Genomic DNA, 25246 nt, shown 5'->3' on the forward strand with positions numbered 1-25246 from the left:
TACCAGATATCATACACAACTAAGATGTCTATTCATATAGACCAGAGGTGGCACCTTCCCAGAGGAATTAGAATTCCCATGATCAAAGTCCAAAAAAGACATGTATATCTGTGAGCAGGAAGTAAAACTTAATTGAGACACCACTGAGTTGTAATTCGAAAGGAAAGCAGGAAGGCCTATTTTCATCTCTTTATATACAAATAAGGAAAATAAGATCACTAACAGTTACCGGTAGTTAACATGATTCACTTGTGAATTATTCAGCACTGATTATCACTTAAATGTACATGTACCTAGCTGTGAACGACTTATCATCACTTCACTACATACAAGCTGTATTCCTAACAACAAAAGTACAAATTCATTTTCACTAAGGTCTAGGTTGATAATTACTATATACGTTATTTAAAAGTCATATAGTAGTTTTGTAAGAGCTTTGTACATCAAAAAGTTTTACCCAACACATTGCAGAATATAAGAACAACTGCTGAGAAAATAATTGTGCTATTGTTTTATTGGTAGCTCTGTTCTCAGGATGTTCATTTTCAAGCGTTGTAACTTCAGGCGTCCCCGTTTACCTTCGGCTCCAGGGGGCTCAGTCAGTCACAGCAATACAGGTTAGTTTGTAATTGGAGCCCAGTTTGTGTGAACAGATCAGTGTTATAAATGTTTGCTGTTATTCTTTAAAAGATCATAAAACTCAATGTCTTAGTTATTTGCTTTTATTGTTATTAACTATTTTTTTTTTAAAATGGGGGCATAGGTTCTTCTTTATGTTTGTCATTTGTGAATATTTTTAATGTAAAGACAAAAATCATCCTTGTACTATTTCTCCTATAAAGATTGTTGAAAGAAGATTGCATTTGCAATTTGTAAGAATTTTAGGTTTTGGGAATTAATTCTGCCATAGTAATATTTACCCGGTAAGCTTTATTTCTGAAAGCATCTGACAAAAACAATTGTTCTGTTTAATCATTTATTGGTTTTATTACGAAGATTTTTGTAAGAAAGGAAGGATTTGTGTAAGAGAAATTATTCATGTCAAGTCTCATTATATCCAAGTCATTCCATATTGCATAGATTCCCTGATGTTTGGGAGTCCAAGGCGGAGCACTTCCCAGGGCAGCGTAAACAGCAATCCACCGGAAATCCCACCCCGTCCTGCTGGCTCTAGTCCACGGTCATTCAACTACCCGTTAGGCCCAGATGGTATGTAGAAAAATATATAACTGACTGTCTGACAGCAGCAGTCTTAAATTTTAGTTACTACTAATATGTTTGCGGAACTGGTCTATCAAAACAAGAATTATAAAAGAGGCATCTTGTAAAAATCTGTTGTTTTTTTCATCAAAGCATTCCATTCAATGCATTTTCAGAGTCCATGCAAGCATTAAAATAATGTAGAATAAGAATGTCACACCAAAATTTGATGATTTACAGGGATGTGATTTGTCCACAGATTCGCAGTTTTCTGTGGATCTAATGGCTCCTAGGACAAAAACAAAAACACTTTTTTTAACTGATTAAAAAAGTGATCTGGTTGCTGTTTGTTGATACTTTATCTCTTGTTAGTATTTGCGCTCCACTTTCAAATTCAAAGTAAGGAGAGTGCTCAAAAGTGTTTCTTAAAAGCCAGTTCTGTTTCTGTGGGAGGGTGCTTCACTCCCTTTGACTCTAATTTGGGGCTTAATGTGCCCCCCTAAACCCTATAGTCGAAATGGTTTCTGCACTTCAGCTGCCAGGTCAATCCATGATTTTTATCAAAGAAAGGTGTATCTAACATTACCATAATGCTTCAGATCACCATGATGGTGGATCTGGTGACCACAACATTGATGTGATGTTGCGTGAGTATCCCTGGTTTCATGGCACATTGAGTCGCCTGGAGGCTGCGCAACTCGTGTTACAACAGGGGCCCAATGGCCATGGCGTGTTCCTTGTCCGCCAGAGTGAAACGCGCAAGGGAGAGTACGTCCTCACTTTCAACTTCCAGGCTAGAGCAAAGGTAGGTGATTAGCATCTTAAGTGCAGCCCCTTTTTGGACAATTTTTTAGCTTACTAGTATCATCATATACAGTTCATGGTCAATATGGACAACAATGGCGCCATCCATCCATTAAGGTCTCAATATCCACCAGGTTATCTTTCTCATGTCATCTACAGATTGAAATCACCACTACTTCTACCCAGGAGTTGGACTGAAGCGTGATTCTATAAGCAAACAGTTTTCATTTTAATCAAGCTTAAAGAAGAAACTTAAGTTGTTTGTTAGAAATTTATGAAATGACTTGTTACCTTGACTATTCGAAGAATAAGGAGAGATATACGACTCATTCTGGCATTGGCGGTGGCATTACACCTTGGTTAAGGTTTTGCATGTAAGCACCTTCAAGTCATTATCTCAGCAAATACATCATGAATTTCATGGCAACGTTAGATATGTGTTCCCAACTATGCAACCTACTTAATTAATGAAGTCAGATAACACTGTTTTGAATTTAATGAAAATTATAGCCTTTATCATTCGACTTAAAAGTTCTGGTCAAGGTTTTGCATTTTACCACATTTTAGTCGTTATCTCAGCTAATACATAATGTTTTGCATTAAAACTTTAGACATGTCTTCCAACTATCAAACCAGCTTCATAAATCAAGTAAGATTACTAAATCCTGCATATATTGCTGCTTTTGCAAATTATTTCCCTTTATTGTATGACTTAAAAAAATCTGGTTTAGGTTTTTTTATGTAAGCACACATAGGTTAATATACATGTATCAGCAACTACTTGATTTATTGCAACCATCCAACCTACTTTGAATAACCAGGTTAGATAACTTTTTTTGCATATAATGCAAATAATGGCCCTTTGTTATTCAACTTAGAAATTCTGGTTAAGGGTTTGCATGTAACTACATTTAATTCAATATCTCAGCAAATATAACATGTTTTGCATTAAAACTATCTTCAATATAATGCAAATTATTGCCCTTTATTATTTGACTTAGGAATACATAGTTTAATATCTCTGCAACTACTTGATGTATTGCACTGAGACTTTTTACATTGGTACTCAACCATCAAATCTACTTCAATAAACAAGTTTGATAACTCTATTTTGCATACAATTTAAGCTATGTTCCTTATTATTCCACACAGAAATCGGTTGAGGTTTTGCATATACCGTATCCACATATAAGTCAATATCTCAGCTAAAACATCATGTAATGCATTGAAACTTTAGACATGTGTTCCCAACTACCCAATCTACGTAATTAATAAAGTAATATGACTCAAATTATGCACATTATGGCCCTTTTTTTATTTGACTTTGAAATTTTATTTGACTTCGGTTAAGGTTTTTTACAGCCCTGTTATTACCAGACTTGGACATTTTATTCGAATCGATCTAATTTTACAGAGATCCATGAATGTTTCACCAAAACTTTGCAATCCTTTAAATTTCAAGCGGCAGAATATTCAAGAAGCCTTCTTTGTGACAGCTCTCATTTTTAGCTCCACTGGCTGAAGGCCATGGAGCTTATGTCGTCACAGATTGTCCGTCGTGAGTGCGTACGTTTGGCGTGCGTGCGTGAGTGCGTAAACTTTTACTTTAAACGACATCTCCTCTGAAACTGATAAGCGGATTTTGACAAAACTTCACAGGAATGTTCCTTTGGTGGTCCTTTACCAAAATTGCTTAAATGGTTCCGGTCCATTGCACAATATGGCCGCCAGAGCTAAAAATAGCAAAATCTTTAAACGACATCTCCTCTGAAACGGTTCGGCAGATTTTGATGAAACTTGACAGTAATGTTCCTTGGGTGGTCCTTTATTAAAATTGCTCAAATGGTTCTGGTCCATTGCACAATATGGCCGCCACAGCTAAAAATAGCAAAATCTTTAAACGACATCTCCTCTGAAACGGATAGGCAGATTTTGATGAAACTTGACAGAATTGTTCCTTGGGTGGTCCTTAACCAAAATTGCTCAAATGGTTCCGGTCCGCTGCACAACATGGCTGCCAGGGCAAAAAAATAGAAAAACCTTTAAAGAACATCTTCTCAGAAACCGATGATCAGATTTTGATGAAACTTAACAGAAATGTTCCTTGGATGGTCCTTTATCAAATTTGCTTCAATGGTTTCGGTCCACTGCACAAGATGGCCCCCAGAGGTAAAAATAGAAAAACCTTTAAACGACTTCTCCTCAGAAACCGATGATCGTATTGCAATGAAACTTGACAGAAATGTGGGTAGTCATTAACCAAAATTTGTTAAATGGTTCCAGTCCACTGCACACCATGGCTGCCAGAGCTAAAAAATAAAAAAAACTTTATACGACTTGTCGTCGAAACCGATGACCTTTTTTCGATAAAACTTGACAGAAATGTTTGTTTGGTGCTCCTTAACTCAAATTGCCCAAATCATTTCGGTCCACTGCACAACATGGCAGCCAGAGCTATTAAAGTAAAAATTTTTTTTAAATAACTTCTCCTCAAAAATTGATGATTGTATTTCTATGAAACTTGACGAAAATGTTCGTTAGGTGGTCTTTGCTTGAACCTTTTGGCCAGTGGAGCACAGGCACTGATGTGCCTCTTGTTTCATTGATATAATTGCAAAACCTATACTAGAAGCGCCCCAATGCGACGAAACCAGGTTTTTGTTATTGGCAATCAGAAATTATAGCCAATTAATTTGTTGTATGAGCAAGTTCAATCTGCAACTTCATATGAGCTATATTCACACTAAGATTCATCACTATCCATCAATTCTAAATAAGTTACTGGGCGGAAACCAATTTTCTATTTTTAGTAATAGTGCCCTTGACCTTAGCCCCTCCCCACTCAAAAGCAATTCCAAGCTAGCTCTTCACATAAGCTACCTACACACTAAGTTTCATCAATATCTATCAATGCTAACTTATGTTATTGGGCAGAAACCATTTTTCTATTTTTAGTAACAGGCGACCTTGACCTTAGCCCCACCCCCTCAAAAGCAATCCCAAGCTAGCTCTATACATAAGCTACCTACACACCAAGTTTCATCAATATCGGTCAATGCTAACTAAAGTTATTGGGCAGAAACCATTTTTTTATTTTTATCCCCCGCCTATGAAATAGGGAGGGGGATATTGAAATGGCGTTGTCCGTCCGTCTTTCCTTCCGTCCGTCCTTCCTTCCGTCCGTCACCTGCGTTTTCTCAGTAACTAGCCGGTATAATTTCATGAAACTTAAAATGAATATGAACCACTATACTGGAATGATGCCCGTCAAAAAAAAAATTTGATTGGTCAATTGTCCATGGAGTTATTGCCCTTGATTTTTTGAAAAATGCACATTCACAGCCATTTCTCAGTCACTAGCTGGCAGAATTTCATGAAACTTAAAATAAATATGAATTACTATACTGGGATGATGCCTGTGTATTTTTTTTTGGATTGGTCAATTGTACTTGGAGTTATTGCCCTTGATTTTTTGAAAAACTCTCATTTATAGCCATTTCTCAGTAACTAGTTGGTAGAAATTCTTGAAACTTGAAATAAATATGAACCAACATACTCCGATGATGCCTGTTTATTTATATTTTGGATTGTGTAATTTCTATATGAGTTATTTGCCCTTGATTTATTAAAAGATCCATGTTTGCAGCCTTTTCTATGCAACTAGCTGGTAGAATTTCATGACACTTGGAATAAATAAGAACCAACATACTGTGATGATGCCTGTCTATTTTTCTTTTGGATTGGTCAATTTTCCTTAGAGTTATTGTCCTTGATTTATTAAAAAATCATTGTTTGCAGCCGTTTCTCAGTAAAACCAATGTGCTTATCTTACTCTTTCTGAGATTTTTTTTAACCTTCAAGCACAAACAAGCCATCAAGCACAAACAAGCCATCGTTGGCGGGGGATATCTTTTCACTGAAAATGCTTGTAAGTAACAGTGACCTTGACCATTTTTCTATTTTAAGTAATAGTGACCTTGACCTTAGCCCCTCCCCACTCAAAAGCAATCCCAAGCTAGCTCTTCACATAAGCAACTAACACACCAAGTTTCATCAATATCTATCAATGCTAACTAAAGTTATTGGGCAGAAACCATTTTTCTATTTTTAGTAACAGTGACCTTGACCTTAGCCCCACCCCCCTCAAAAGCAATCCCAAGCTAGCTCTTCCCATAAGCTACCTACACACCAAGTTTCATCAATATCTATCAATGCTAACTAAAGTTATTGAACAGAAACCAATGTTTGATGACCGCCAGCCCGCCCAACGACAACCTCATTCTAATAACCCGGTTTTCATTGGAAACCTAGTTAAAAAGTATGAGGTTCTTATTTACTGCTTAACTAAATTTTACAACATTACAAACAGCATCGCTATTTTTTAAAGGTGAACTTTATGGTAACATGCTCATATATCAAGATAAAACATCTTCATCTGAAACAGGTGTCTTAAATCTTGTTAGAAATTCTGCAAATCACATGTGTGTTCATTTTAGATCCAGAGAGAAGTAAAAATTTGAAAGTTAACAATGATGATGTTAACACTATTGTTTACTTTTATTTTGTTTTCTTGCAGCACCTGAGAATGACTATCAACAATGAAGGACAGTGTAGAGTCCAGCATTTGTGGTTCAACTCTATCTTTGACATGCTGGAACACTTTCGCACCCACCCCATACCTCTAGAATCAGGCGGCACATCAGACGTGACCCTGACGGACTATGTGGTGTCGCTAGATCGACCCATGACCCCTACCCAGGGATCGCCGAGCCAAGGGTCACTGGAAACTGGCTCCAACCCTAATCTGAGTTCACGTCAAGGGGAGGGGCGCGACATCATTGTGATAAGTGGGTCAATTCGTGCAAGGACAGAGTCAATAGAGAACGTGATGCGGGAACAGGCACAACAGCATCATGGGAGTCAACAAGGACTTCATGGGCGGGCGGTGGAGAATCACTACTCTTTTGTGTGAAACAGCACTGTGATGTCCAACAGATAGACCTTTATGTGTAGGGCTGAATGAAAATAAGTTCTAATACTTATGTGCAAAATATAAAGACGCTCAAGTCTGATTTAATTTCTATACTAAAATTTAAGTACTAGAATCAATTTTGCATTCACCCCTTCATATTCAAAGCTAGGAAGATCTGACCTACTTATTGTTTTGTGATGTTTTTAAGCATTATGTGGATGTTCATGCATTATTTGCACTCATTAAAATGAGGCAATTTGCATGAAAAGCAATACTGTTGTATTATACTAGAGATTCCATGTTATAGCAATGTATGTTTTTGAGATATTTGAAGACCAAAATACATTTTATACATTGTATAAAGAGTTGTATTTACATAATACATGTATAGATATAATGGGTTTACAACCCTCTGATAGCAATACATGTACATATAAATGTATAAAACTGTACTAGTGACCTGGAATACACAGGCTGGGGTATATTGCTTAAGCTGTTAAATCTCGGGTGCTTTATGAAACAATCCTGTGTAACAGCAGATTATAAGAGAGCCCTTCATACTCTCCTAGCTCTGGAATTTTACTACCTCATAGGGAGTGCTATTTTGATTCAGGTCATTACATAGAAAATCTGCATCTGAACAATAAATTGAGGTGGACTATCTGGTGACAGAGGTTTAACCTTTCCCACCTTTCTTATGCTTTTTTATATTTCAACCAAAAGCACTTTTAAAATAAATTAGCTACTTAGGGAAGGAGGGCTCTTATGTGTTTCTCACTAACTTGATTTTGTATTCTCAGCCCAGCCATGGATAAGGTAGACAGGTGATAACAGTTTTACTGCAATATCTTAATTAAGGGCCTTACACAGTGCAAAAGTGGGTGAGGAAGGCCAAATATTAAAGCGTTTTAAAAGTTAATGTTTTTTTTTTAGTTTTGAGGAACAATCTTTTTCAGGAGTAAAACATACATACTAGTACTTTGTAACATGTTTTGGGGTTAAAAGGAGTTGACCAAACTTTATGAAAGAAGATTTAATCAGATTTTGAAAATAAAGCATTTGCATTTTTTCGTAAAAGTCTGTTTACAATGTATTTCATGTTTTTGCATTAAAATGCCCTAGACAAAATAATAAACAGAGTCTTGCGGGTTCTTGAAGATGTCTTTTTAAAAAAGAAACATGGTCAATAAAATAACGAAATATAGTGGATTAAATTTATATACTGGTTACAAAAATGCAAATATCTTTCTTAAAATAGCTGCAATCAGCACAAAGCCCCAAGACATTGTTGTTTGGGTAGTATGGACTATTTTGACAAAAACAATCATTTTGTATCAAGACATTTCCGGAAAAAATGCAAGTGCTTTTTAATTGGAAATCTGATAAAATCATCTTCCATAAATGTTGGTCAACTCCTTATTATAGCAACACATGTTGCAAAGTATTATGCTTGCTAAATATTGAACCTCAAAACTATAAGAACGACATTTTTAAACATTATTTATTTTGGTCCTTCGATTGACATTTGCACTGTTGAAAGTCCCTTAATATGTACTTACAAGATTTCCCTAAAATGTGTAAATAATGTTCTAATGCATGCCCTAAACTGTTGTACGTCATGTAGAATTTAATGACATTTTAAAATTTGTTGTACTACACAGCTGGTCTGTAGATCGTAGAATTCAACACAATTGTGGTGACTGTTAAAATGGTTGTTTTGAATGGAGTAAAGTTATGTCAAGTAGAACACAGAAAAATGAGTTGACTATACATGTTAATCATCTGAAATCGGTTATACTATCACTTTTCAATTAGCTTGATAACTTTTTAGGAACATATGGATTATGTTGTATAATTAATACAAAATGAATATTTTCAATAGCTATGGTTTCTTTTGTACTAAGTTTACATGTAGTTTAATTTCATATAAATTTACAGACATGCTGTAAAAGTAAGAATCATTATCATACATAACTATTCTGTAACTAATTGGTAATTATTTATAGACGGTTAGTTCTACATTATATTTATGGACAACAAATAGATGCAAATGAGATAGCTACTAAGAGGTTTCGTTATTCACTGATTGTTTTGCCAATTACCGTACATCATATTTAATGTGATTCAATGTTTTGCCAATTACCGTACATCATATTTAATGTGATTCAACAATCACGATTATATATTAAATTGCTAATATTTTATGAAGGAAACAAACTCTGTAAATGTGAAACATGGAAAAAAATAGCCTGGGAAAATGTAAATCTTGAATGATCAACACTACATGTATATACCCATCATATTGAATCATTTATTGCAGATTTTCTGAACAGATTTTTTGTGCATGCTTTAAAATTCAACTGTCTGAATTATTGCGTTACAACTTTTATATTCAAGTGTTCTATATTTCAAGTTTGTAAGTGTTCTCTGATTCTAGTCTTAAGTAAGCAGAATTTCATTGTTTTATTCATCATGTTTTTTAATCATAGATTTCATTTTGGTATATCTTTTCATGTGCTGCAGTTTATCAACGAAAACCAGTATTTAACATCTATACTTGCATCCATAGAAATCATAAGTTGTACACTCAATTATCAATTCCGGGGGTACACTTTTTCATATATTCAGATGGTCCTAAAAAACATACTGGTGCCATTATCGGCAATTTTGGCCTTAATTCAGATATATATTTCTTTATTTACATGCATCAACGGAAATGGTACATATACACTTCAGTAAAATGTGCTATCACTTTGTCTGTGCTACAACATTTTTATACACTTCCATTTTTTAAAAAGGAATATACATATATGAGATGACATATACATGTTTAACTTATTATATTCATTTTGATAATAGCACACTGACCAAGGCAAAAAAGAGCTCTGGTGCTCACTTGGTGAAGTTGATTGCTATCTTGCACCGAAACAATTATTCTTCTATATACAAGCCCCAGACTGCTTGGGCCCACTGTAGTTCTACCTCAAAGTTTACCGCTGTAAGAATTTCCTCTGTGCAAGGTACATACCCGGTATATTCCTGCTGCTGAGAGTTTTGTAATGGTGGTAACACCAAAGTTGGCTATATTTTTAGATCAATTATATTTCATGGATATTGTATTGTTTTGTATTGCACACACTTCTGACCAAAGTCATAGGTATTAAAAATATCACTTCAGAACATTGTAGTCAATACTCTCTAGTAGACACTGAACTGAAGATAAACCATTGTTGGCTATTCCATTTAAACATACCACCCACCACAGGAAGGTAATTTTAAATTGACAATCCCTTTTTAAAAAAACAGGAACCTACCCTATATGGACAATCCGAGCACCTGTCATCTTCCATTACAAGTAACCTGCGATGTATATGGAGGGTTTACAATGTCAGAATTCTTTACATTTAACTACGCTGTAAGTAGATTTCATAGCAATTTTAATTGAGCAATAAAGTCTTTGGACTTTACTCTCAGGAGCATCAATAATATTTTTCACTGGGAATTGATTTGAACTTCACAGATTAAGTAAAAATTACAATTTTAAAACACTACAAATTTAACAAACTATTTTACTAATGCATCTGCATACATCCAAGGATTGTTGTTTGCGGAGGTGTTCCGATCACTTTATAGAATGTTCTTATTTTGCCTTTGAGGGGTGAGTTAAATGGAATAGCCCTGTCTATATGCAGCTGAACAGTTTTTTTTCTAAACTGTTTGAAGACAATACTTATTTGCTCATCTGAATTAGACTGCACTTGAAAACAAAGCTATTTGCATGTATTGTTGTTATTGCTTTATTATATGTACAAGGATTTTTGTTAAGACTGTAGGATGGGTTTGTTAACAAGCACAGTAACACATTTTTGAGTGATATATTTATTCATTTGTTGTGTATTTTGTATGAACAACAGTATGGTGAAATCATTGTAAAGTATAGACAATAAAAACATAGAAATCTCTGACATGTTACTTTACTTAAGTATGGACTGGTCAGTCACTGACCATGAAATCTCTAACAAGATGTTACTTTTCTTAAGTACAGGCTGGTCAGTCACTGACATTGAAATCTCTGACAAGATGTTACTTTACTTAAATATAGACTGACTGATCAGTCACTGACCATGAAATCTCTGACAAGATATTACTTTACTACAAGTACAGACCAGTCAGTTACTGACCATGAAATCTCTGACAAGTTGTTACTTTACTTAAGTACAGACTGGTCAGTCACTGACCATGAAATATCTGACAGGATATTACTTTACTTAAGTATAGACTGGTCAGTCACTGACCATGAAATATCTGGCAGGATATTACTTTACTTAAGTACAGACTGGTCAGTCACTGACCATGAAATATCTGACAAGATATTACTTTATTACAAGCACTGATAGATTATAGCCACACAGTTAATAAGTTCCAATGGAATGTTAAGATGAATATCAAAACACTTGACAAAATACATACAGTACATGTATTCTAACACTTAAAAATAAATAACCTGTAGTCAGAAATGATATACTGAGAAATAAATAACCTGTAGTCAGAAATGATATGTGCTGCCATCATGCTTTATGATTGAGGCAAAACCTGTATAACTACCCCTCTCAATAGACACCAAAACATCTTAGTAATTTTCATTTCCACAGAATTAAATATCTAATTTTAAATAAACACAATTAGAGTTCCTATTATTGTACTCTTCTGATTAATATTTATCACAATTCATTCACAAGTCTTCACAATCTACACTACAAGTAGATTTCTACAGAACAACAAGAGCTACATGTATACAGAAAAAATATGAAGATGCAGGTTGGATTTCTACTAAATATTGCTAGCATTCCATATTATTTAAATTAAGATGAAGGTCAATGTGCGAGAGCACCCATGGGGTCCCAGGCCGGCAGGACGGTTGGCTCCTGGTTTAGAACGTCCAGTATTGACTGGTCCTCTATCAACTTCTTGTTCACCACCACCTCATACACAAACTCTGTGAACCAGTCGTCTGTCATCATCAGGTAACCTGAAATGTCAGTTTGTATGTACCGCCTGCTTGAACAAAGTTTCAAAGTTTATTCATACACTCAATGTAAAACAGAGTTTACAAACATGAGGATATCATAAGTGCTAAGTATAACGAGGCTTTATGCAGGCACATAGTAAATACATATATGAAAACAAAGTGTACAATGAGGTTGATGTTGTCTGAAAGGAATGATACATGAGTTTCAAATTACAAATAGAATTACAATTATCAATAATCAGAATCAAAACTATGTCAAGTTTAATCATTTTAAAACAGAAAAATCAACAGTATGCTAATTATCAAAATTCTCCAGAAGAGTATGTACCTTTAAGGTATATAGCATGGGATAATTCTCCAATTTAATAAGCCAAATAAACGAGTTATATACGTTTACATAATGAACAGTTGTTAACACTAAGTGGTAAACGATTTTAATGGTTTCCTAAAATCATTTTCATTCGTACTTGTAAATCGGTTCAGGAATTTAACATAACTTGGTGTAACATAAAATACAGGTTTTTCTCAGATTTAAAATCAGGACATTCTATTATATAGTGGTATTCGTCACCTATCGTTCTATTGCAACGCGTGTATTTTCTATTCTCGTATGGGACATTACTCCATCGCCCAGTTTCACATGGTAATTTGTGATTTCTCATTCATAATTTTGCATAACTTTTTGTATTTATGTCATAGGTGTTATAAAGATATTTTTCCATTTCAAACTTTCTTTTAATTGTTTTATAAAATCGGAAGCTTGTGGATGTGTTTAATGTACTGTACCAGTCAGTAATAAACAAATCTTTTAACTTTTGTGATACTGAGAGTGTTAACCATCTACAGTTAGTAAATGTATGTGATAGCCAAATTCCATACATTCCTGTTTTTATTAACATAGTTTTAATATTATTTATCCAGATTAATTTATTTTGACTCCCGTTATTTTGAAGATCATCATAAAGACAATACATCGCATAGTAAAGTTTTGTAGACAATTTTATTTTCGAAGGTTGTACTAGGTGTGCCCAAAATTTAACCATCCGTGTTTCTATGTCAATTCGTATAGGAAATACACCAGGAACATGACATGGACATCTGCAGAGTATCAAAATTGCACATGAATTTACACACAAAATCACAAAAAATGAAAGCAAAGCCATTTGATGCAAGTTGACCGGCTAAAACATGGAAATATGCCATAGACTAAATCCAGGACTCTTTTTCACAAACATTTTAAGTTTGAGACTCAAGATTCCATACTGCATATTTCAACTTTGATTATAAGAATAACAAGAGCTGTCACAGAGACAGCGCGCTAGACAATTCCGCTGCTTTTAAGGATTGAAAAGTTTTGGCGAAACATGCATGGATCACTGTTAGATTAGATTTCAATGCAATACAGTCATGATGTGCTGAGATATTAACATAAATGTGGTTACATGCAAAATTTTAACCAAAATTTTTTAGTCTAATAATAAAGGGCCAGTATTTGTAAAATACAGTTATCTAACTTGGTTATTTAATTAGGTTGGGTGGTTGAATACCATTGTATAAAGTCTCAATGCAATACATCAAGTAGTTGCTGAGATATTATCCTATGTGTGCTAACATGCAAGACCTTAACCAGAATTTCTAAGTCGCATGATAAAGGGGCAAAATTATATTATATGAAAGATAGAGTTATCTTACTTGATTAAATAAGAAGGTTAAATGGTTTGGAGCCTGTGTGTAAATATCAATGCAATAGATGATGTATTTGCTGAGGTATTGACTTAAGTGGTTACATGCAAAACCTTAACCAGAATTTCTATGTCGAATAAAAAAGGGGCCATTATTTGAATTTAATGCAAACTAGAGTTATCTTACTTGGTTATTTAAGTAGATTGGAATTCTTCGGATCTAATGGCCCCAGAGACCCCCTCCCCCCCCCCCCCAAAAAAAAATAATATTTTTTTTTTACCTGAAAATTTTTTATTTGGTTGCTTTTAGTTGTTTAAGTTAATTTTCCAGTTTGCTTCAAATTTAAAGTCAGGAGAGCCCCCAAAAGAGCTTTTTTCTTCTACAGCAGTGCGCTTTTGACCCAAAGAGCGCCCCCTAAACCCATGGCCGAAATAGTTTCAGCCCTCCAGCTGCCATGTCAATCACATCCCTGTGCTTACATGCAAAACCTTAACCAGAATTTCTAAGTCAAATAATAAAGGCCAATAATTTGCATTATTTTCAAAAAAGTGTTATCTTACTTCATTAATTTAGTAGGTTAGATAGTTATAAGTCGAATAATAAAGGGCATTTTTTTGCATTAAATGCAAACTAGAGTTATCTAACTTGGTATATTAGGTAGGTTGGATGGCTGAGTACCATTGTATCAAGTCTCAATGCAATACCTCAAGTAGTTGCTGAGATATTAACCTATGTGTGCTTGCATGCAAAACCGTAACCAGAATTTCTAAGTCAAATAATAAAGGCCTATTATTTGCATTAAATGCAAACTAGAGTTATCTAATTTGATTAATTAAGTAGGTTAGATGGTTGAGTACCATTGCATAAAGTCTCAATGCAATACCTCAAGTAGTTGCTGAGATATTAACCTATGTGTGCTTGCACGCAAAACCTTAACCAGAATTTCTAAGTTAAATAATAAAGGCCTATTATTTGCATTAAATTCAAACTAGAGTTATCTTACTTGGTTAATTAAGTAGGTTGGATTGTTGAGTAACATTCTTTAAAGTCTCAATGTAATACCTCAAGTAGTTGCTGAGGTATTAACCTATGTGTGCTTGCACGCAAAACCTTAACCAAGGTGTGATGCCGACGCCGACGCTAGGGTGTGTAGTATAGCTCTCCTTATTCTTCGAATAGTCGAGCTAATAATGCTAGACTAGGTATACCTTAAAACATGAGGCCCAAGATGGCCTTATATGGCTAACCTGATTGGACAAAGAGTTCTAAAATTATTGATCGGACAACATACTGGACACTGTCGCCTGTATGCCACAGGTGAAACTGTAGTATGTCCCGTTTTTAAACAGGCATAAAAAACATAAAATTTGTTTAGAAGGTTCATTACTTTTGCAGCACATTGTTATTGTGAATAAGTTCATGAAATTTGAAGTTGATATCCTTAATGATTGTAAAACAATGAAATAATTATAAAACAATGAATAAAAAAATAAAAGGTGAATGAATTTTGAAATTGGGCCAATGGTTTCTCAAGAGAAGTTTTCCATAAAGACATATAAGTAGCCCCGCTCCTGGCAACCATGTTATATATTATCAACATGGTGTGAAGGAATTTGATAGAACCTCACCTTCGGTACATTTCTGTGAAATTATTTGGTAATCGGGCAGGAAAACAGTTTCTGATGAGAAGATTTTCAATGTCTTCCATATAGGCATAAAGTGAAAAGTAGCTCGGCCCGTTGGCCAGGTTTTTTTAATGAATCAACATGGGGCGAAGGAATTTGATAGAGGGTCACTGTAGGAACATTTCTGTGAAATTATTTTGAAATCAGGTCAAAAGTTTCTGAAGAGAATGTTTTCAAAGTTTTTCATATAGACATATAGTGAAAAGTGAACCCACCCACTTGCGGCCATGTTTTTTTATGAATCAACATGGGGTGAAGGAAGAACCTAAGGAACATTTCTTAATATCTGGCCAGTAAATTCTCAAGAGAAGATTTTTAAAGTTTTCCATATAGACAAAAAGTGAAAATTAGTGCCGCCCCTTCGCGGTCATGCTTTTTTTTTCAAATCAACATGGGGTGAAAGAATCTGATACATGGTCAGCAGTTTCTGAGAAAAAGATTTCTGCATGGAACAACTTTAATTGAAGGAATCTGGAAGAGGACCACAAAAGGAACATTGCAGTGAAGTTTGGTTGAAATTGTCTCAGTGGTTTAGGAGGAAAAATTGTTTTAAGATACATGCGGACAAGAACGGACATTAAACCCTATCACAATAGCTCACATGGATCAATATGTGCTCAGGTGAGCTAAAAACATGTCCTACAATCAGGCACATGTCTTTTTCTTTAAAAATATATTCAAGATATCAAGAAACATTTAAGAATTCCTTTTTTGTGCTTAGTCTCAAACTAAGACGTTAATGAAGATGACTCGAGACAAATCATAGGTTTGTTATTTGAATACATCTCAAACTACCATCTCCTGTGCTTAAACAATGTACTTGTACAAATATACACAGAAACCTATTAAACTTCCAAGAGCAAACAGTTTATAGTAGTGGGTTGGCAAATAGAAAATGGGTCAGTTGTTCTATGCATCATTTTGTGAGTTGTTCTATGCACCCCATGTACCTTTTTCTCCATTCTTGTCTCCCCAGGAGTTCTCCACCCGCCATTTATCTGCACAACCGTTAGCCTGTAATGTATGTACGATATCTTGTGAACCATAATGCTAGTTAAGTTATACAATAAACGCATACATGCTCCGGGCCCACAGTCATTAACGTATTTACTCAGAGATTGGAACCTGTGCTGCAAAACTTAATTCATATTGTTATATTGCCAATTCATGGCCAATAATGGTAAGATATTTTTATATAACATATTCTACAATAATTCAAACGTCTTTTGTCAATAAATAATGCTATTAAAGATATTTTGTTACATTACAAAAACTCGCTTTTCTCAAGTCTCAGACTTATGGTGTAAGTGAATATGTGCCTTACTTAAAATGGTTTAGATATGCTTAAATACAACATAACAAGAATATCACAAACAGATGCCAATACTTGTCCACTTTTCGGTTGGTCAAAGGGCATAACTTGACAAAAGTAAAACCCTTTGCAGGCCACAACCACACCAAGTCTATGACAATACCTCCCAAAAAACAAAAATCTTTAATCCTTTAAAGACTATGTAGAAAAACACTTTTTCATTTCATAATTTAACTTATAATGAAAGCTCTCAGTAGTCCAACCTTAGTATTAACACCAGTGAAGACCATGGCATGGGTCATGAGGGACTCGCCATACATGAGGCGGTCAGCCTTGTTCAACTGGAGAGTGTCCACTCCCAACGTCAGCTTGAAGTCAAGCCTGAAAAAATGTAACATTCCTCTGTAGGTAGACTCCCAACAAAATACATATGAACTGTGTTAGTTGAATGGGATTTTTATAATTAATTGTTGAATGGTCTATTTTGGGCATCATATCAAATATATATTCTTTAGAAAAGTCGCAAAACCTGCCATAATGACAATGGACCGTTACAAAACGTCTAAGTCATACTAAAGCGGGCCACCATTCTAATTTAAGTCAGGAGAAACTAAGTAGTCATATTTTCATCATCATATACGTTAGGCTCTATTTTTGCATATTGTAGTCTGTTTGCAATCAATCTTACTGGTAATTTGAGGGAGGTTAAAATATACAACATGCATTATTTTATATCTAAGTTGCTGACCAGTTGAACATGGGTGATTTTGACTTAACAATTAGTGCTTAAAAAGCATTCTGATATTTACGAGTTCAAGTCCAGACAGCCTTCCTTGGATCTGAAGAACTTGCCTACATCAGTTCCAAACCATACAGCCTGAAATAAGAAAAATCAAAATAATCTATTCCATTTAAACATACAACACATCCCAGGAAGGAAAAGAAAAGAAAAAATCTGTGGGGGAGGAACCTGTTCAATTTTCAACTTACATTACATCATCTACTCATCTACGTTAGTTACTGGCTACGCAGCGTGTGAGCGTTGAATTTTTAGATCTGCCAACATACTCATGAATGACACTTTTTCTTATATACCTGGATCTTTAAATGCTATTTTTTAGGGATGCAAACGAATGGCAAAATCGATATTCGAATATTCGGTAATTCTTTCGATCGAATATTCGATAAAAATTGAATCTTTAAAAAGTTATAGTTATCTATTAATTTTAGTTATAAACCACGATACCCTTTTCTTTATCTGTCGAATGTTTCCAGTGTTATCGTAATACAATACAATACATAGCAGCGTGTCGAATATTATTACATCGACATATGAAATACATATCTAGCACATAACAAGCACAAAACAAGCACATACAATTCAATGAAATCACCCATCAATAAAATCATCACATATGATGGCCTTGTTCTTATTCAGAAATATTATCTTATCAACAAGATCACATGACAGTCTGTTTCTAAGTTTGTTAACAATGAGTCCGGCGCAGGAGAAAATTCTTTCTGATGGCACAGACGTCGCAGGTATCCCAAGCAGTTGGCAAGCATTATGTGCAACGCGAGGAAAGCGTCCCTCGTTCTTTTTCCATCATGCAAGTGGAGTGGCCTCCTCATCGGAAGGTTCGTGCCGGTACCGACGCAGCTCGTCGTTAGCCGTCTTGGTCGTCTTTGGAACCATGAAGCTAAGACGGGGTCGTTTGGAGGGTGTTGACGCACTCTCGTCGGGGTTGGCAACCGAAATGGAACATCGTCCAATCTACTCTCGAGCGCGTCTTCCGTGTAGCGCAGCTGTTCCGACAGACAGGAAGTCCAGGTCTTTGTAGTGGGGGTCCAATAGAGCGGCAAGGACTAGGGTGGATGTGGCGGTGGCATCGTTCGAAGGTCGGAAGCGGCGACGAAGCTCAGCAGCAATAACACCCTTCACTTCCTTGACGACATGGGAATCAGCCTCGCATGCACGGAATGTGTTGTCCAAAAGACTTGTCACGATGAGATAAACTTCACTGCATGACACGTTCTTCTCCGTTGACATATACGAAGTCGTCTCAGTCAAATGACTGAGTACGTCGCTCAGCTCGGAGACGACGGTCCACTCGCCGTCCTTCAACGACAGGTGCTGGTTGGCCTTCCGGGTAACCCGAGTTTCCAGCATGAGGTCGGACAGGACGCGCGTGATGTTCCATCGGGTTGTAACATCCTGCACCAGCTCGTGTTTGGGCACCTTTAGAGTAGCTTGGCGCTTGCGCATTTCGGCCGTCAATGTAGTCGAGTGTTTGATGTGCCCGACCAGCTTACGACATCTGGAGACGACCCTGTTGACATCCGGGAGAGCAAATGCCGGCTTGATGGCCAGCTGCAGTGTTTGCCCAAAGCACCCATGACACAAATCATGTTTAAGACCAGAAACGGTAAACTTTTTCATTGATTGCTGTTTACTGCTTTCACTTTGAGAACTCGGATGCTTAGCCTTCACGTGATTCCAGAGATTAGTCGTCGTGCCCATGTACGACAACCTCACACTGCATAGTTTGCACGTGACAGATTTCTTGTCAACAGAGCGGGTGAAAAAAGTCCATACTTCAGATGTGGCTGGCATCTTTTACGTTGTTAAGAAATACAAATCTAATATATAATAATAATAATAAGTTTAACTTATAATGTTTTGCGAACATATATTCTGAAGGAATGAAGTGGTATCTACTTTCAGCGTATAATATCAATCACCGATTTGAGCAATATTGCTCAGCTTAATTGGCAGGCAAACTGACAAGAGGGTGTGAAGGCCGCTTCCTTAAATTCTTAATTGGCATGGTCATTTAAAAGAACTGAAAATCAATTAAACTTGTTTGATGTCACTTCCTAATAGCCAGTTATTTTACAATTATGGACACTGTTTATAGTACCCTACGATCGATCCCTAATTGACACATGACGCACACTCGATTGTCATCTCGTTAACGCCTTAGGCACAAGATGCGTATTGTTGTAAAAACAAGACAATATAATTTTAAACACAACAACTGCCCTAAAGACTCAAGGTTTATATCATTATTTTTTGAAAAAAATAATCGAATATTCGAATACCGATTTTAACATTCGAATACTAAACGTTCGATCGAATATTCGAATATTCGTTTGCATCCCTACTATTTTTATACTCTTCATCAAATAGTGTATGCGTTGTTGTTTAAGTTGAAGTAAATGCAAAATAGTTGTGAAAAAACCTCACTGTTTTAAGGTTTTAAGGTTGTTGCATTTTTTTTATTTAAATAAATTTTGACTATGCACTTCTAAATCACATCACATTTAATCCTGTATAATTATCTATTAAACTATTATTCTGAATTGTCGCAAATATTGTATTTTTTGAAGACATCTATCATCCAAATTTATATGTCATATCAATTATTTAAATTGTCCATGGAACGCACCCAATATTTTATAACTAACTTGAAATTTAAGATGTTAATGGGATAGGCTCTCTGCTTATTCACATGATAACCAAACAAAATCCCACCTCATTGCAATCCACGATAGATTTGATGGTGAGTTTCTTGAGGACATCTACCGGCTGGTTGATATAGAGAACACGCGGGCCTCCAGTCATGTTACCTAGGTACTCCACTGTATACAGGCGGTTGTAAGGGCTACTGGGACGTGGGTCATTCACCAAACACACCTGGGAGAGAAGTTACAATAAATATAAATATTTAGATGAATAGATTTATCCTGACAAGGTGGGAGCATCTGGCTGATTGAAATAGAATTATCCTTGTGTATTAACGTAGGGATGCAAACGAATCGCAAACTCAATATTCGGTAATTCTTTCGATAGAATATTCGATAACTGAAATACATATTTTATAAGATGTAGTAAAATACCATAAGTATTCGCTAAAGTATTAGCCGGGGTATTTTTATCCCGTAATTTGTTGTAGCCAGTATGTGCGGCGGACCCTGAATTTCCCCAAATGAGTTTTTGAAATTCTCCATTTTCAGGAAGAAATAAGCAATTCATTATAAACAAACAAACAATAATATAAAATAATTTCAATTCTGCTGTCTTGCGCCAATGGAGGGTCTTTCCTTAGGACGTGTAGCCTTTTTCTGTGATTGACCTCTAATTTGACTTAATATACTATGGAAACCCCAAACCAACTTGGGATCTAGAAAATAATAAATCAAAATAATATGTGAATTTGAGGTATGTTACACAGCTTAATTTGCAGCCAAGACAACACATTGGTGTTAAAGCCGATTCCTAGCCAGATATTGTAAAAGTAGGGGGACTTTTTATAGTACCCGAGGATAAGTCCCTAAATGACATATGACGCATGTTTAGTGTATCGTCACTTTCACACCTCTGGCATTAGGGGCCAATCGTTGTAAAAACAAGACAAATAAATTTTATAAACCACAACAGTGGTGTAGGCAAAAGGTTTTTTTATTCTCTTTATTGAACTTTTTTATTCGAATATTCGAATACTGATTTTGACATTCGAATACCAAACGTTTGATCGAATATTCGTTTGCATCCCTAATCAAAAGGGACTGATGATGTTTTGACATCGTTGACAACCATAAGTTTTACAGTACTTTTAGACACAAATCATAAAACAAATGAAGACACATTACAAAATGATTTTAAAAAACCATGATTCAGTAAGTCAATATGCTGGATCTATAAACCAAATAATAAGTCAATAAAAAAGTGTTGTGGTTCCAAATTTCACATTTTAATGCCAATATGCATAGTGCTAAAAATTGAAAACAGCATAAACGCTAATGAAATATACCAATGTTTCGATATAGTTGCACATAGCACTTAGCAAAAATACCCTGAGAGTTAACAATGTCTAGATTTTGAAACCACAGTTCACTGGACCATGTACACTAACTCTGAAGTTAAGGATGGGAGCCGACGGAAGTCCTTCATTTACATAACATTATTTACATTATTAATTACGGTAGGTTTTAATATGCAAAAGGTATCATTTTCATTACTCAAAACTGAAAGACCATGAAAACACAAAGAAAAAATACCATAAGAGGTATAGAAATCCAATTTAGAATTACCATATCCTCGAGATTGAAGCAGTCGGGTTTGATGAGTTTGTGGTAGAAATCCCTTGGAGAGATAGGGCCAATTTCACTGCAAGAGGATTTCCCAGCCTCATTCCCCTCCTCCTCCTTTTCCTTACGTGGAGAGTATTGGAATGTTATCTCCCTAGGAGGCGTGCCCAACACTATACACATGATCCGGTATATCTGTTGTATCAAAGAGTTTCGGTCAACATTGAAGTTTTACAAGATGCCAACAGCTGCACTGTCAATACTTAAACTTTATAATACCTGAACCTTTTACTCAAAAACAGACAAGCTAAATATTTACAAACATTATATTTGATAACCACTGTTTAAATGTTCTACCTCTTCCATTCTCTTTGTGATTTCTGCGTCGATGTCTGCCTGTGATTTACTGTCAGCCACCATCTTGTGCAGCACCCAACACCCCTCACGCAACTGAACAAATACACAAACTTCATGTCATTTTGGAAAATGAAACTTTATTATTTAGATTTATTATTATTATTTAAGTATTATTTTATTCATAGATATGTATTATTAAGCAGACATACGTATACACTGCTCATAGTTTAACTATGGGTATGATAGGCTGATGAAGCAAATACATTTTTTAAAAGCGTTTATTTGACTATCTTCAACAAAAGCCCCTTCATCTATACATATGTATGTATTCTCTTTAATTGTAGATCTTATATATATATATATAATGCATAAATTACACAAAAGCAAAACGATTTGAATAGTTCAAAATAAAACCAAAACCAAAACCATTGAAAAGCCAATGTTTGGCATATGTGATGGTACATTGTATGTATGGTGGATGTTGTTTTAACAAAAAATGATTAAATAATAGTTAAATTTATGAAGCAAAACCCAAACCCTGTTATTGAGCACCCTGCAAATACGGTTACTATTTTCTGCACTCCATGCCTCAGGGAAGCAAACTTTTGGGACGATCCCGTACTTCTCAATTAAACCGGTGAGCATGTCCCACTGCCCCCCATCCTCTGACGGGTTTTTGAGGAGATGGGTAACCAGTCTCCCATCATATGCCTCACCTTTCCTCGCACACGTCACAAACACATTCAGAAGGTAGTGGGCCCTCTCAACCTACAGTAGATGATTGTGTTTGACTTTTTATTCATGTATAGCAGTATTCACTATACAATACATGTATATAAACTAATAATACTTTATTCATTATTGTACCACCTTTACAAGTTTGATACACTACAAAATGTACTATTTTGATTTTCAGCTCTGTTTCAGGTTAAGACACTTTAAAAATATGACAGTGACAGAACTTGTTACTTGTTAGCACAGTTATTTCAATTACATATTGAATTTCATTTATAAACAAGAGCTATCAAAGAATGTGATTAATTCCCTGCCTTAGCCCATGTACCGGAAATACTGCTGGGATAGACTCTACAATTTAAGACATCAAGAGGAGCATGTTCCACTGAAGGTTAACATGCCACAGAATTGTCAATAATGTAGAGACATGAGGAAGATTGGAAAATATTGTTACTGTTATGTGACACAAACTGTCATCAGTAAGGCCTATATAGCTGCAAGCAGACACGAAGTTCAGAAGTTTGCAGGGACACATCCACATGCAATGGTGGTCACTTCGGCCAAATAATTTTAAATTCCGACCAAGAATAAGAAATATATGGACCGAACAAAAATGGGATGAATGAAAGATTGTGGTGACGCACATTTAAATAGTCTCCACTTTGTGAAGCAGAGGTATAATAAACAGAAATTGAAAAGACAGCATTAAATAGTATGAAGGTAAAATACACAAAAGTATACAAGATCTATTATCACAAAAAACGTTGGTAAGTCAGGACCAGCTGTAGACAACATACTAGTTTTTTTAAATGATCTGAATATCTGTTAACCTTATCCCAGAAGTAAACGTAGGTCTGGCTGAACTCAAAACTGTCTAGTTTGTATTTCTTCATGAATGGAATACGCATAATGTTAAGACAGGCAAATATCCAGCACCGACCTGAATGTTGCTGGTCGGTCATTGGTGTACCCTCCTTCTCAACCTAAAATTGTTTATAATATCATTATCAATTTTTAAAAAACAACTCAAGTCATTAATCACATAAAAATTATTATATAAAATAAAGAATGTTTGTATCACAAGAAGGTATTGTTTAAAAAGTCATCTAGATTAGACTTAGTATTAAAATGTAAGACAAACACTTCAGAAGTGTGCGGCTCACTTGCTTGCCCTTATTTTGACCACCGGTTGAAAGTGCTACATTTTCAAATATTTCAGAGACAGAAGTTCAAATCTCCAATGCATCAATGTGTAAGCATGACGAACTATTAAAGAAATGAGAGGAATATGATAAATTATGTAGTTATTATTAATACTTAAGTGAAAAGTTGGAAACCAACAAATTGTAAATGAAGTCTAACCTTGTGGTTGAAACAGTGCTGTGTCGCTTGCTTGCAGGCGCGGGAGGCCAGTACGTCCCACAGGGGAAGGGCTGTGCAAACATTTTGGGCCAATATGTTCTTCTCGCTTTTCTCAAACTGGGACTGGAATCTGTCCAACAGCTCTTGAGACACACCTTGAATAAATGTATAAAATAGCGGAATATTGCAAACTATAAATATTACCACATTGAACTAGGTTGGGACCAAATAAAATATAAGTACATGCTACAGAAAGATGTTGATACCAAATCTTGCTAAAAGCCACTTATAGCTACTTAGAACTACTAACATCTTTAAGAACTTTTGAAAACTATTAAGAGCTTCTATTAGAACTTTTAAAAACTTCTAAGAGATACTTTAAAAGCACTGTGAAATGTAATAAAATGAAGTATTATGACAATATTTAACATCAGAAAGGAAGTTGTTCCTTGTATTTACATATTTTTCAAAAACCTGTTCTAAAGAATTTTTGAGAAAAGGTTGTGCTATCTGATTGTTCTACATTTCATAGAAAAAGGGTCTCTTGCATACCGGACATGTGTTTCCGGTCATGTGACCGGTGCAGGAAAAACTCATCTTACACCCACCATGTAAGATGAGTCACGCGTAACAACGCGCCAATAATTATTACTTTTATTGTATGGTTTATGAGAAGTTTATTATGCAATTTCAATAAAGCGGAATCAAAAATATAAGTATACAATACTTTTAATTAAAATTGAAAATAAATAATTGTTAAAAGCGCGATTTTTAAAGGAACTATTTGACGTCAATAGTGATTTAAAATTACTGCGCTTTATGACGTCAGTACACAACGTCGCACGCGCTTTTTGATGAAATGTACAAAAGTGCGTTTTCTACATCAATTTTTCCACAAATTCATAATTTTAGGTACGCAAGAAAAAATATCAATCATGTGTTTCCGGTACGGATAGAAAAATCCGACCCTCGGGCAGGCTGTGTGACCGGTAACTCGGCAAGCCTCGTTACCAGCT

The 25246-nt window shown here is 35.4% G+C and overlaps 2 protein-coding genes across 4 annotated transcripts in view; one reads left to right on the forward strand and one right to left on the reverse strand.

Moving 5' to 3' along the window:
• Nucleotides 1-10938, forward strand: part of LOC128230306 (SH2B adapter protein 1-like) — a 26103-nt gene extending 15165 nt beyond the window's left edge. The window contains exons 4-7 of the mRNA XM_052942475.1: nucleotides 565-617; nucleotides 1081-1209; nucleotides 1800-2005; nucleotides 6581-10938. Coding sequence (XP_052798435.1) covers nucleotides 565-617; nucleotides 1081-1209; nucleotides 1800-2005; nucleotides 6581-6976 — 784 coding nt within the window. The 3' untranslated portion in view covers nucleotides 6977-10938. The remainder of the gene's footprint in view (nucleotides 1-564; nucleotides 618-1080; nucleotides 1210-1799; nucleotides 2006-6580) is intronic.
• Nucleotides 10876-25246, reverse strand: part of LOC128230307 (bleomycin hydrolase-like) — a 21344-nt gene continuing 6973 nt past the window's right edge. For all 3 annotated transcript variants that reach the window (XM_052942476.1, XM_052942477.1, XM_052942478.1), the window contains 10 exons: nucleotides 24231-24385; nucleotides 23699-23851; nucleotides 22671-22901; nucleotides 22134-22226; nucleotides 21780-21971; nucleotides 20221-20382; nucleotides 17495-17562; nucleotides 16949-17066; nucleotides 16324-16387; nucleotides 10876-12005 (listed from right to left, as the gene is read on the reverse strand). In XM_052942476.1, the coding sequence (XP_052798436.1) occupies nucleotides 11851-12005; nucleotides 16324-16387; nucleotides 16949-17066; nucleotides 17495-17562; nucleotides 20221-20382; nucleotides 21780-21971; nucleotides 22134-22226; nucleotides 22671-22901; nucleotides 23699-23851; nucleotides 24231-24385 (1391 nt within the window). In that variant the 3' untranslated portion in view covers nucleotides 10876-11850. The remainder of the gene's footprint in view (nucleotides 12006-16323; nucleotides 16388-16948; nucleotides 17067-17494; nucleotides 17563-20220; nucleotides 20383-21779; nucleotides 21972-22133; nucleotides 22227-22670; nucleotides 22902-23698; nucleotides 23852-24230; nucleotides 24386-25246) is intronic.

The sequence above is a fragment of the Mya arenaria genome, chromosome 4, assembly GCF_026914265.1.
Source record: "Mya arenaria isolate MELC-2E11 chromosome 4, ASM2691426v1".
Classification (NCBI taxonomy): domain Eukaryota; kingdom Metazoa; phylum Mollusca; class Bivalvia; order Myida; family Myidae; genus Mya; species Mya arenaria.